The following is a 14,627-nucleotide window of genomic DNA, read 5'->3' on the forward strand; positions in this document are numbered from 1 at the left end:
CTACCCAGGTGCCCCTTTACTTTTTGTTTCTTACAGTAGTTGGCATTCATTCCTGAAAACCTCAAAAACTAGTTTGAGGGGATCATTATCTTTTATTTACATTCTAGAATAATTATAAGAAAGTGGTGATTTTGTTTGTTTTCCCTTTTTCCAACCCGGAGTGCTCTACTTTGAGCAAAGCCATGTTTAGGTCAGAGCATATTCTCTAAGGAATAGTGCTTATTAGCACAGTGCTAAGATCAAGGTAGACACTTAGTAAATATTTGTTATTAGAAAGAATAAAAGAACCTTGGTGTGAAGAGTAGGCAGAAGCTAGCATAGTATCTTGCTTTGCCCAAGACATTTAGCCCAAGGGAAAATCAATATTTGACTTGGAATATTATGACTTGCCAAAGCATATTCCCCATGTCTAAGGATACACACATTACACAGCCAAATACCAATGATGCTTGTAATCTGTTTTATTATGTTAGAATTATCTGTATCACTGTTTATCTCCATTGGCATGGGTAATTAAGAATAAACTGAATGTTACTATTAATTCTTGTATTTATTCATGACTGTTAACTTCCTATTAGTAAATGAGGCCCTCCGGAGCTAGGTAATAGTTCTAGGCTATAAGAGAACCATTTGTTGAGATGTAACCATAATATGTTTAAGTCTAACAGCCACAAATGCCAGTTTCAAATTATTTTCCTGAGAAACTGAGATACATAATAGCAATAGAAACCATAAACAGTTTGGCCTAGTTCATAAAGTTATGACCTACAAAATGAAATAAGTTAGAGAAAGACAAATACCATATGATTTCACTCATGTGGAATTTAGAATCTTAAATTTAAATTTTAAGAATTTAAAACAAAATAAAGGAAAAAAAGAGAAAAACAGGCTCTTACATATGGAGAACTAACTGGAGGTTGCCTAGAGGCAAGGTGCAGTCGGAATGCATGAGATAGATAAAGGGGGTTAAGAGTACACTTATCTTGATGAGCACTGAGTAATGGATAGAATGGTTGAATCCTGTTGTATACCTGAAACTAATAGGCCGTTGTATGGTTATATTTCAATAAAAAATTTAAGAGAAAATAAAAACCTAAGGTAGGTTTCTTTTCAATAAAAAAAATCTACATTTCAAACTAAATGATTTATGCAGATAAATACAAATAAAAAACATTCTGTGCTGTTTACTTGGCAAGAATATTTTGTGTGAAACTAATCACAAGTAATAATCAATGGAAGGTTTGTTGTTGTTACTGAAAATGTAAAAAATTATCATAGTACAGTCTGGGTCTGTTCATGTAGGTCTAAAATGTAGACTAGGGGTGTCAGGGTGATTCAGTCATTTGAGCATCTGACTCTTGATTTTGGCTCAGGTCATGATCTCACGGTTTGTGGGGTCAAGCCCCATGTCAGGGATTCTCTTCCTCTCTCAATGCACCTTCCCTGCTCTCTCTCTCTCTCTCTCTTTCTCTCTCTCTCTCTTTGTCAAATAAATAAACTTAAAAAAAACTTGTAGAGTCAGTGCTGCATATTCACATTGACTTCGTTACTTGAATATTTTCATGTACTTTAGTTTCTAATGATGCTGAGGAATTTGGATAAATTATTTCCTCCTGAGACGTGGGCACTATTACCTGGGGATTGTGAAATACCTGAAGTAAAGCATTATTGAATGAGATTTAATACATACTTTGGCCTTCATCATTTAAGGCACAACTGTTTTTAGTAGTGTTGAAGGTGAGCAGGAATAAAGATAATTTAAAAATGAAGTCTTGTTATAACATAACTTAGGGTTCATTTGGAATGTAAGCAAGTCTAATATGGAGACTTACATCAATCCACAATGGAGTTATTCTTTCCAGACAGGTCTTAGATCTGAGATACTATCCAATTTTCCAAGCTTGGGCCAGCTTATTCTTTCCTTCCTCTTCCTTCTTGATCATTTTTCCTACGTAGAATTCTGTTGTGTGTTTTTTGTTTTGTTTTGTTTTGTTTCCTTTTGCCTTGATAACCACTTCTCTGTTTTTTGCTAGCCCATTTTCCAGCCTCATAGATATAGTCATACTTCAAGATTTGTCCATTTCTTCTCCTTTTACCTTAAACATTTATCCACTTACATGGATCGTCTTTTGTGTAGGCCACCTTCATTCACACATTATTATCAGTCCACCTAGGTGCTGCCAGGGCACTAAAAACCTGGGGTGGTTATCTTAACAAAATGAAACCTTCTACATTCTTTGGTCAAGTCAGGGTACTAAGCTATCGGTTAATTTAAATTTTTGTGAATACCTTCTAACCTATTTAAAACTTCAGATATTTTTTCTATCCCTTAATGTCTTGACTTTTCAAGTGTTCTTTTGTTTCCATTTTCATTGTACTTCAAGCCTCTTTTGCCTTATTCCTGATCTCCAAGTTTCAGTTTGGTCTGCCTATCATCTTGCTAATCATGTCACTTCCTTGCTAAGAATCTTGACTTTTTATTTTTTGCATCTGTAATAAAGTTTGGAGGCAAAATTCCTTACAGGTACTGCAGAAGCTGTAGCCGTATTTCCTTGTATTTCTTTGTGAGTTCAAAATTATCAATATGCTTCTCTATCAGTCCCTGAATAGATGTTGGTTCTTCCTGCCTTTGTTCTTGTGTTCTTCTTTGTTTAGAGTTATAAAGTTCTGCTCTTCCCTCACCGGACCCCAGTTTTGTCTTTTCAAATGCTCCTCATTCCAAGACGTAGCACAGTCCTTTTTCAACCCCCTTAGTGCTGTGAACAATCAAGAGTTAAAACATTTGATTCTGTTAATTTTACACTAGCTGTATGACCTTCAGCAAATCATGTACCTCCATTGAATTGACTCGTGTATTATTTGATATCATTTCTGTGACACATAGTATTCTGTGTTCTGTTACATGTTCATATCTAACTTGACTTACAACTTTGATTGCTCTTTGGGGACTGGATCAAATTTCTGTGCCCATAATGCAGTGTGTTATGCATAGTTGAAGGTCACTCCGCTTTTATGGAGGGAGAAGACTAAATTTTAATTTACAAAATGAGATGTTATTGTTTGGTGAGAATAGATTGGATGAGTGACTATCAAGTTTGCATACTCTTAAGTAGAGTAGGCTCTAAGTAACAGAAGTAGGATTTTCTGGGCATTTGAGTAACTTAGTTGCCAGGTAAAATGTGTTAACTGGTCTCAGTATTACTTCTGATAAAGGAAAAAATCCAGTCTCATGAATGATCTATACGAGTGCTTCTTAAATATTAACGTAGATTCAGATTACCTGGGAATCTTCTTAAACTGAAGATTCTGATTCATCAGGTCCTGAATGGCCCTGAGATGTTGCATTCTAATAAGCTCCCAGGTGAGGCCATCAGTATTAGTTACAGAACACCTGGCTAGTGTTACTTCTTTTCTCTTAGGAAATAGGGCCATTGGCTCAGACTGCAGGGGCATTTAGATTGCGGTTGTGGGAAATAATCTGTAAATGATGTGTTACAGAGAGAATAGATCCTTTGCTGTGTTTCTGTGTCTGTATAATTTATATGAGTATGGATGTATTTTCTCCTGTCTTCATTTTCAGAGGAGCGAAATGACTGGATCAGCATACTGTTAAATGCACTGAAATCACAGTCCCCTGCCTTGCAGTCTCAAGTAGCTGCTGCACCTGAGAAATGTGGATATCTTGAATTGAGAGGGTATAAAGCCAAAATTTTTACTGTGTTAAGTGGAAACAGCGTGTGGCTTTGCAAAAATGAACAGGTGAGGAGCTATGTTACAACTATTGTAATTTGCGGTTCCTTGATTACATTAACAACTATGCTTCATTAGACTTATTAGAGTTTTTACTTTATAGCGTCTTGCTTTTACCTTGAGTACTGCACTAAATGTAACAAAGAAAGTGTTATTTTGTTGAATTTACTCAGTTCCTCCAGTGGCAGGAACGTAATCTACATCAAATTTGAGGCTAGGCATCATCTTTTTAAGAGACTGACAAAGTCATTGAAAATAATTTTTGAAGAGTATTCCTTACCTGAAGTAATGTTATAAAACTAGGTGAGATAATAATTAAGAACCAATTAACCATTCAGCTGTTGATGAAATAGGCTCAGTTCTGCACCTGTTGTTTCTTTTATGATAGAAAATTTTAAGAGTAGGCACAGGTGATATATTTTCTTGAGTTTCCAGCATTTTTATTTATTTTTTTGAGCAGATATGTTGTTTGCAGAGGAGATAATTTACTGTAGGCAAATGGTTCATATATGCACATACATACACATGCCACATATAAAATAGGCTTGAGTCGTTGACTTACTGAGTTTAGGTAATATAGAAGGACTTAATAGAGAAGTTAACTGTTTTGAGGAGACTGATGTTATAGTTCTAACAAATTCGGTTAACTTTGATTCGGTAGACTTCCCTTTCTCTGACATACCTGGTGTTCAATATGTATAGGAAAATACTCCTTTTGTGGAATGAATTCTTAATCTTTTAGCCCAAAATATATTAGCTTAGTAATTTGTGGAATTACACAGTGTGCTTTGTATATCTGATCTAAGACGAACTCATTTTGTGATACATCATATTGGGTTATGAAAGCTGGGATATAAATGTTGTTTTCATAACAAAAAATAGAGATAGAAACTCAAAACAAATGGTAGTTTTAAGAAATTAACTATAGATCTTTAAGGCATCTTCTGAACTTCAGCACGGTCTTATTCATTATATGTTTTGGATAAGATTTCTTAGCCAGTTAACTGTGGAAGGCATCATTGAGCACTGTTGGCATATTAATAACTTGGATAGTTAGCATCTTCCTCAAGAATAGTGATGTACAGCTTATAATGTGTATGAACTTAATATGAACATTTTCTGTCTGTGAAGATGATTAAAACTTTTCTCATTGGAATCAAGTTTAAAAATGCATAATTTGCATTTATTGGTATGGAAGTTCCTCTGCCAGATTAATTGAGGTATTCATTTTTTACTTGCACAGAGTTGATGGACTTCAGATATTAGTTTCATCACTTCCATTAGCTAGATTGTGTGGGTATATGTTATTCTCCTAAAGTAGATGTTTTTTGAAAGTTTTATTAACTTTCTCTATTAGAAAGAAGTTGTATGAAATTATTGCTTTAATATTAGCAATTGAGCATAAAAAACACAATAATGACTGCCCTCTGGTGAGTACCAGTGATTGTGCTAATTAATTTATAAACATTTCCTTTTAATCTTGCCTACAAATATAGGAGGAAGATATTCTCTTCCGTGTTTTATAGATGAGGAAAATGAGGATTGAGTAAGGATTGCAGATCTTCATGCATAACAAAACCAGAACTGTATGACTAAGTCTAGCATCTTAGCCATTATACCAAACTTTTTTAAAGTGTATGTAGAAAAGACCATTTCTGGCCTATGACCTTTTAGAAATAGACTAAGCTTTTTTCTTTGAAAAACTTAGTTGCTTAGAAGGTTCAGAGTGTGCATTCAGTACACATTCTACCAGGTGAGGTAGTCTGCAAGGCGTGCACTTGCTGAGGACACATGTCCTGTCTTCCAGGAGGAAAAGTTAGACAGTACTAGCATTTTTGATGGATAGGGAGCCCAGTGCTTTATTAGTCTCATGCAGAAGTTACAGAGAAGTGCAAAAAAGGCATCTAATGAAGTCTCAAGATTAGAAACACTTCCACGTACGCAAGTAATGAGTATATTCTTAAAAATAAAAGCATTAATGCTGGACCCCCTCCTCATCTTTTGAGACATACACCTATTTTCAGTTATGTATATTTCAGTTCCTTTTCTATGCATTAACGTGTCTTTATATGTACCTTTAAAAAGTGCATACTGTTGCTTGTGTATATGTTATTTTTAAAAAGTTGCATCATGATGTATAGAGCTGGGTATTAAGGGACCTGATCTTGAGTCAAGTCTTTTTTTTTTTTTTTTTTTTTAAATTTTTTTTTTTTAACGTTTATTTATTTTTGAGACAGAGACAGCATGAACGGGGGAGGGTCAGAGAGAGGGAGACACAGAATCTGAAACAGGCTCTAAGCTCTGAGCAGTCAGCACAGAGCCTGACGCAGGGCTTGAACTCACGGACCGTGAGATCATGACCTGAGCCGAAGTCGGCCGCTTAACCGACTGAGCTACCCAGGCGCCCCTTGAGTCAAGTCTTAAAGAACTAAGTGGCTCAAGACTGGATGGACAAATCAAGGAAGGCCTTCTATGTTTAGGCCCTTACTTACCATTCCAATTTTATCTGCGTTTACATCCTGGTATATCCTTTTCTCTCTTGGAGAAAGTTGCCTATTGGTTTTTTCACATGGTTGAATAGATTGTGTGAAGAACTTGGGTGATGTGCTAAGTGGGGAGGCTTTCTCCTGAATGCAGAGGGCTTTACTAAAGCTTGCATTTAGGAAAAGTACTAAAAGTTAATTGTTTCAACGCACCTTCTGAAAGTTTTAAGTATACAACACATTAAGTAATCTTGTTTTTTTTTTAAATATGGAAAAAAATCTACTTATAAAAATGTACAAGTGTTACACCTGAACCTAATATATGTCAATTTTAATTCTATATTAAAAATAAAAAATAAAAAGTAAGACGTGTTAGCTTTGAACTTATGTATCTAAATTTGCATTGGATCTAATTTGATTACATGCATCAAAACTAAATTATTTTCCTTTTTAAACTTTTAAAATAGTGAATTTATTGCCCACATAACTTACAGTATGAATAGAATAAAAAAAAACAAGGAAAATTGACCTACACTACCCTAACATATGAACTATTTTTATTTTTCTTGCCTCTATTTATACATAGTTATCATAATTTACTCAGGAGGCCATTCCAGAGAGAGTAAACAGTGGATAGAGGTGGAAAGGTAGAATATGTTGAAGAATTATTTAAAAGGAAGCTGAAACGTTCATTTAGAGCAAAGGAGATAGAGTAGAAGTTCTGGGTTTTCATTCTTTCTCTGCTACTAATTGGTTCAGATAATTAAGTTAATGTCTTTATGTTTAAATGGTGTCATGTAAAGAAGAGAGATGGCTTGCTATCTCTAAGGCCATTATTTAAGTTGAGTGTTAAAATTCCAGCTATCTGGTCTCATTCCAGACTGTAGAGTTAGAATTTCTGGGGATGGAATGTTGGAATCCACATTGTATAAGGCATCCCATGTGGTTCAGTGACATGTGATCCAAAAACTACACACAGTGAAACACTTTTCTGAGGTTTTTTTTTTTTTTTTTTTCCTTTAAAAAGTTATAAGCATCTAGGTAAAGAGAACAAGATATTTTTAGAATTGGAAAATGTGTAAAAACAGCTTGCAACCAACATTGGGTACTTCATCATCCTTCAACTTGGTATTGTTATACTTCTTTTTGTTACTAACTTTAATTTGGAAGTATATCTCTTTTCTCATTGAACATTTTGAAATGTGCCAACATTTAAGTGGAATGTTAAGATAATCAGTATTAGTGGTAATGAATTTTGAAAATTTGAAGAACTGTTATTAATTGTGCATAGTTTTGAACTGTAGGCACTGGTATTTATTTTTGCTAAATTCTAAATTTTAAATGAAATTACAATTTTCATCTTATGAATCCTACAATATCATTTAATTCCTTTTTCTTAACGTAGACTTTTATTGCCAGAGTATGATCTAGTGGAGTAAACTCCCATTTGCAAAGTCAGCATAAAGGGACAGTGTTTGGAAAACAGTTTGAAATTGTTATTTCCCATAAGTTCCTTGAACTCTGTCTGGAAATGTATTCTCATTTTGTGGATTATTTTAAACGCTTTCCAGAGCTTTCTCTCTACTTCCAAAGCATGTCCTTAAGAGTCCGTGTCAAACATCCTTACAAATATATTTTCAGTAATTCTTTTGCTTTTTCTTAATCTGTGGAATCAGTACCTTAAATTTTCTAAGTTAAAATAGCTATTAGGACAGGCTATCATAATTATTGCCTTTTTTAAGAGACGTGGTGTGATGGTGGCAAGGGTCCATCCCCTCATGGACCCTTCACTGGCATGTCTCAACTCCATGGAATTAACATGGACTTTTCATTTTCCCGGTTGCTCCCTTCAGAGGTTCATTATTTTCTGTTACCTCTGTCTCTCCCTTTCATTTATTAGCAGATTGTAGGAGCTGGAACTTGCAGTAGCTCTGGACTGAGTAGGAGAAATGCCTTAGGGGATCTTATTTCTGAGACAACCCCCCCCCCCCCCAGGTTGTAAAAAGTAGAAAAGAACTATGAAGAGATATGTAAAAACATTTGTTAGAGAGGAGTTTGGCAAAGTAGAACCAGACACAAATTCTCTACCTAATTACTCAGTTGCAAAACACTGTGGCGCTGTTATCACATAAATTACATGTCACTTCTTTATTTAACATCATCTCACAAACGCAGTGTTTAATTTTTACAAATATTCTCTTCCTTGTCTCTGCTTATGTTTTACATGCCTGCAATGTATTATAATTATGATAATTTTTTTGCAGTGTTACTTCAACTTTGTATAAAATGAGTTGGGTGTTTCAGATTGTGTAGGTTATACCACACTTCCCCGTGTTTCTATATTCATCCATTTTACAAAATGGGTTTTTATTGGACACCTCATTTCTGGGTGCCGCTCTAGGCTCTAGGGGTACAGTAGGAAACCAGAGGATGCTTACTGTTTAGGATCTGACCTTCCAGTGTGGGTAGCACACACAGAGTGGTAAAAAAATAAATGAGGGGCGCCTGGGTGGCGCAGTCGGTTAAGCGTCCGACTTCAGCCAGGTCACGATCTCACGGTCCGTGAGTTCGAGCCCCGCGTCAGGCTCTGGGCTGATTCAGGCTCAGAGCCTGGAGCCTGTTTCCGATTCTGTGTCTCCCTCTCTCTCTGCCCCTCCCCCGTTCATGCTCTGTCTCTCTCTGTCCCAAAAATAAATAAACGTTGAAAAAAAAAAAATTTAAAAAAAATTAAAAAAAAAAATGAGATTTCTGGTAGCTTTCTGTATGTAGCCTTTTCTTTTTTATGACCTTTTTCTAAAGAATTGTTCACATTTAAAATGCTATTAGCTGCATGAATTAGGTAACAGTTTCATTGTAACCTTAAACATGCTATAATTTTTATATTCTCAAATTAATTGTGTGATTGTTTATTCACTGCTGTGTCTTCAGGAGTTTCAGGCCAGTAGCTGATACCCAGTAAACATTTTGCAGAATAAGCTTGTTGAATTCGTGGTTCTTTACAGCTGTTTTCTTGACTCCAGAGCTTATCATTCTTTTTAAATTTTGTTTTTAAGTTATTTTCTGTGAATTGTCTCTTGATTTTCTTTCTCCATTTTTTTAATTGGGATTTTTTTTTTGTCTTTTCTGATAATTTATTTAAGCTCTTCGTATGAAAAATACATTAATCATCATGTCATTTTCTGTAACCACTTTTCTGAGCTATGGCTTACCTTACATTCTTTTTTATTGTGTAAGAATTTTGTTTATATAATTAAACTGCTTTTTATTTCAAAGCTGATAGAGTTTTCTGTATTATGGAAAATATTTTGTGAATTTATCTTGAAATGATGTGGACATAGTATGTAGGCCAGTATTTAAAATTTTAAATGAGATAATAAAATATGAACATACACTGAAGCATATGTAGAGTTATATACATGGTATTGCTGTTTGAATGAAATTTCCTCAAATGGATGTAAGGCAAATTTAAGATAGTTGGTTTTGGTTTCCATTTATCAGGTTGTCCTAACAGCCAGTTCCATATAAATACATACATATGTGTGTGTGTGTGTGTGTATATATATATATGTTTTGTGTGTGTGTGTGTGTGTGATGAGTTTTTTTGAGCATCATGTTAGTATTAGTGAGTTCATTACAACCAGATGTCTTGCTTGGTGGGTTTGTGTATCCATTTCATGATAATTGTGGCATTGAAGTTCTAACTATATAAATTCACTTGATTAAACATTCTCAAATCAGGGTATAACAAGAGACTCATTCCCCCTTGTCCCCCTACATAATGTTCCTGGTGTCTGGCACGGGAATGAAACTCTAATAGAATTTAAATCGACCTCATAGGGCTGTGGGTTGAGTGGCACAGAAAGAAGCAGCAGGGTGTAGGTGGTGGCCTCAAATTCTCTGGGTTTTGTATCTGGCCAAACTCTGCATCTGGTGTTTCCCCGGAAATTTGGTGCCAGTGTCATACAATGCCACATCTGTTTTCAACAAATGTTTAAGCACCAAGTTCTTAAATTTCTGGCATGGAAACCTGGCATCCAGTATCTCCAAATATAGGTTTGAGGTTTCAGCAAGTTTGGGGTTAACAAACCCTTCTTTAATTTTTCTGTTTAGGAATCAAACTGGTAGTTTGCTCTTTCACTGTGTAGTTTTAAAATGTAGTTTTAACCACATTTGTGCTACAGATTCACACATATAACCCAGTTCAGTATCTTGGTAACTTATTTACCATTAATTCTAATCTGAGTATATAGGATAGAATCATTAGTGTGAATACTTTAAGTCACTGTAAATAAATACTTTAATTGAAGACAAATTCTGTATTTAGAACTCACAAATTGTCTGGATGTATTAGACCCTAAATTTACATTTCACTCAGTTTTTATTATAATGCTGTATAAGGTAGATATTACTGTGTCCTTATAAATAAGGAAATTGGAGTGTAGGTAAATAACTCGGTAGTAGTCATATGGCCTGTAAATGGCTTATCCAGGATTCTCCTCCAGGTCTGACTCCCAGTGGTCATGACCCACATGGCTCCTACATGGTCATGACCACCTTTGCAGGTATCCAGATCTGTTTTGCCAAACATGGCCATCATTATGGTAGTACTGGTGGTGGGATTCATGCTTTTTGAGATCCCACATTCTATGACCACAAATTAAACGTAAGATATTGTTTACTCCAGAATCTGTTTTTAGCTTTATGCTTTCTGTAGTAATATTTCCTTCTGAATTTTCATGCTCCTGTTTTTTTCCATCCAGTTTATAGCATTTTAAGTGTTAAAAGTGTGACTTATCCCTGACTTGTGCCTAATTTTCAACATGAGAATATGGCTGACAATTGTAGCTAATAGGTAATTTATTTTTTAACATCTGCCTTCCACCCAACCCTTAGCGTTTTTTTAATGTTTATTTATTTTTGAGAGAGAGAGACAGAGACAGAGCACAAGCTGGGGAGGGTCAGAGAGTGAGAAGGAGACAGAATCTGAAGCAGGCTCCAGGCTCTGAGCTTCAGTACAGAGCCTGATGGGGGGCTTGAACTCATGAACTGTGAGACCGTGACCTGAGCCGAAGTTAGATGCTTAATCGACTGAGCCACTCAGCCACTACCCCATTTTTAAAAATTTATATATGTTTGCTAGTAATTTGTGTATTTTAATGTAATTAACTTTTTCATAGGTAATATGGTCAGTTGGTTTCAAATTCAAGAGGTAGAAATATAATATAACAGTAGCTTACCAGACTGTGTAGCACTTACTCCGTGCCTGGGGTTCTTTTAAGCCTTTTCAGCATATTGATTTTATCCTCACCATACTGATGAAGTGTAGTACTGCTACATTTTGCAAATGAGTGAACTGAAGCAGGAGAGGTATACATGATCAAGCTGGTCTAGGTTTTGTCATTTATTTCATCAAGGTTCACCTCCTTTGGAAAGTCTCATATGAACATAACTCTCTTTTCAGAGATTGGCTGGATTCAGTGTTTATAGTCATGCACTTGTTACAGTTCTTTCTCATTTCCTCCTTAGACTATAAGCTTCCAAAAGGTAGGTACCCTGTCTTATGCTCTTGTGCACACTCAGGACTTAGCATGATTTCTGGCATTCACTGAGTACTTCCTCAATGCTGTTTTGCCAGGACGAATTTTCCCATTTTAAAAATGGCTATATCTGCTCTGCCTTTTTCACAGAATAATTTACAAGATCAAATGAGGGTTCATGGCTTTTAGTAAGCTTCAGAGCACTACACAAATAGATGTTAAACCAATTATGGAGTGTACTGTATATGCTTAATGAAGTCTGATTCTTCAGACATTAATCTGAATCCTCTACATTAGCACAGGGGTGGTTACCCAGGACACCTAGGATCTTGAAAAACCAATGTGTCACTGTGTTCTGGTATTTTTAACCAGTAGTCATAATGATTTCAAATGATTTTTGTAAAATCATTGCATTTTTTTTTCCTCTTCTCTATGGAAGGCAGAGGGAACTGTTGATATCCTGATATTTACGTATTGCAGACTTATCCTGTCTAGATTCTACAGCTGGTTCTGCTGTCTAATTCAGTTTTCTCAACATTGGCTGCATATGAGAATCATAGGGCTGTAGTTTTGCTTTTTAACTGAAGATTCTTAAGCTCTGCTTTCTAATTCAGTGGATCAGAATCTCAGGGTCATAGGGAGAGATCAACATGGGTAGTTTTGATGAGTGTTGAGGGATTAGATACGTTCTAAATATAGACTGAAAAAGGGGCTTATAGTTTACAAATATTTTTAATAAGAAAAACAGTTGTTTCATATTTAATAGCTCTCAAGAGCACTGACATTTATTTTGTTACTCTGCTGTACATTTTACAGTCCATTTGTGTCAGTGAGTTCAGTGGACACTCTAATTACTCAAAACCATATGGCCATGGCCAGCAGCTGATAAATGGGTTACAATTTTTATCCAGCCTAAAAACTCATCTTTGCCTTGCTTGGGAGAAATTTGGGGTCTAGAGCTGACCCTCTCTTATTTTAACAGAAATTGCAGTTTTATGGATATAGACATTTCACACCTTGCTTATAGAAATGAGGGGCCACCAATCCAAGCTGGAGCCTAGATGAGGGTCATCATTTTCCATAAAACATGGTCAGTTTTGCTATCTGCTAGTCATAAGATTTGAGTATGTATCTCTGCCCTTAGTAACACACAGTACCTGCAAGCCAGGCCCTCATCAGAGAATATAACTTGGCATATCCAGCTCTTGTCAGTTCTTCATTATGGAGAATTGTTTGAAGGACATGCAGTCTGTTCTAGAGTCTGTATATCAACTCCTATATCAAGTTGGGCCACCAGAAAGCTGTTTTAAAAATATCCTACCTTGCCTGAAAGATGGTAGCTACGCTTGTGGTGAGCAGAACACAACTTACAGAGAGGTGGAATCACTGTGTGTGCGTGCCTGGAACTAATGTAACGTTGTACGTCCACTATACTTCAGTAATGAAAAGAATCTTACCTTGTTACCCATACTTTATTTCTTCATTTATAAAAGAGAATTTGAATTTTCAGTCACTTGCCTTGGGAGTTTCTTCAACAGTTACATTATCTAGCCGGAGAATTGGTATGGACAATTGAGAATTTTTTTTTTTTTTTTTTAAGTATGACCTTGAACCTATATGCTGAAACTTCTTAAAATAGAGCAGATTGGAAAAGTTGGATTCCCCTTGTCCATATAGATCACATTAGGTACTGATTTTTAAATGAGTTTACGAAGTGGAAGTATATTTTTGTAATTATTTTGCAACACTTAGCGTGTCTGTGCATCTTCTTTTATATCACTGATTCAATTTCTGACTTGTTTTTTCCTAATAGAATAAGCTATTTGTACTTTAATCAGAAAAAAAAAATCAAGTTGATGGTATGTTTTATGAATGAGTCATTTCCTTATTCTAACTAAACACTTGCACATTTAAAAAAAATGTAGAGAGGCTTTTCTGCAATTGATGAATGAAAACTCTGGATACTTTTACAAGTGGGGGCAGTTTGTTATAACATTATTTTATTTCCCTTATTTTATCAGTCAGGATTGCATTAGTATCAAATGGCAAAAACCCCAAGGATTGCCAAGATAGGGATTTGTTTGTTTTAACAAATCTCTTGGTATAGGCAGCAGAGAGCTGATGCCCCCAAGGAACAAGGTCTTCCTACTTTTTTCTCACCCTGGCATCCTCAGGTACAGGAATTTGTCCTCAGGCTTTTCCTCTCAAGGATTCTAATGTTCTAAAATGGCTTCTGTGCTTCTAGATGTATTTTCAACGAAAGATGGAATGGTGTGGGGTAAAAGTCTTTCTTCTTCCAAGATTTGTCCCCCCAGCCCCACCTCAGGAATTGTTTATATTTTATTGACCCAAACTAAGACATATTACCCTCCTAGCTTGCAAGGAAGATGGGAAAATAGTATTTTTACTTTAACCTATACAGAGAAGGCCTGTGAGATGTATCTAGATCTATATCTATATATCTGTGTATCTCATACCTATATCCATCATATATATATATCTCACAGATGCACAGACACACTAAGTGTTGCAAAATAATAGAAAAAAAATATATCACAGGCCTTCTCTGTATAGGCTATATATACAGATGTATATATCTAATATTGGTTATTAGATATATTAGATATATATATATAAGATATATATATTTTATATATAAGATATATATTTATATATATACACACAAATAAACATATATATATATATATATTAGTTTTTCTTTAGTATGGCTACTTTTTCTAGTCAGGTTTAATTTAGGAATTCAGAGCACATTTAATCTGAACCTGTTCACATAGATAACTAATCTTTTGAGGTAGAGAATAATTATATTTTTAAAGTGTTGAGATAATGTGATAAG

The 14,627-nt window shown here is 35.2% G+C and overlaps 1 protein-coding gene across 4 annotated transcripts in view; it reads left to right on the top strand.

Moving 5' to 3' along the window:
- ARAP2 (ArfGAP with RhoGAP domain, ankyrin repeat and PH domain 2) overlaps nucleotides 1-14,627 on the top strand; it is a 188,497-nt gene that overhangs the window by 54,098 nt on the left and 119,772 nt on the right. For all 4 annotated transcript variants that reach the window (XM_040486123.1, XM_040486141.1, XM_040486118.1 and 1 more), the window contains exon 9: nucleotides 3,581-3,759. In XM_040486123.1, the coding sequence (XP_040342057.1) occupies nucleotides 3,581-3,759 (179 nt within the window). The remainder of the gene's footprint in view (nucleotides 1-3,580; nucleotides 3,760-14,627) is intronic.

Source organism: Herpailurus yagouaroundi, unplaced genomic scaffold (genome assembly GCF_014898765.1).
Source record: "Herpailurus yagouaroundi ecotype Mexico unplaced genomic scaffold, PumYag 28, whole genome shotgun sequence".
NCBI lineage: Eukaryota > Metazoa > Chordata > Mammalia > Carnivora > Felidae > Herpailurus > Herpailurus yagouaroundi.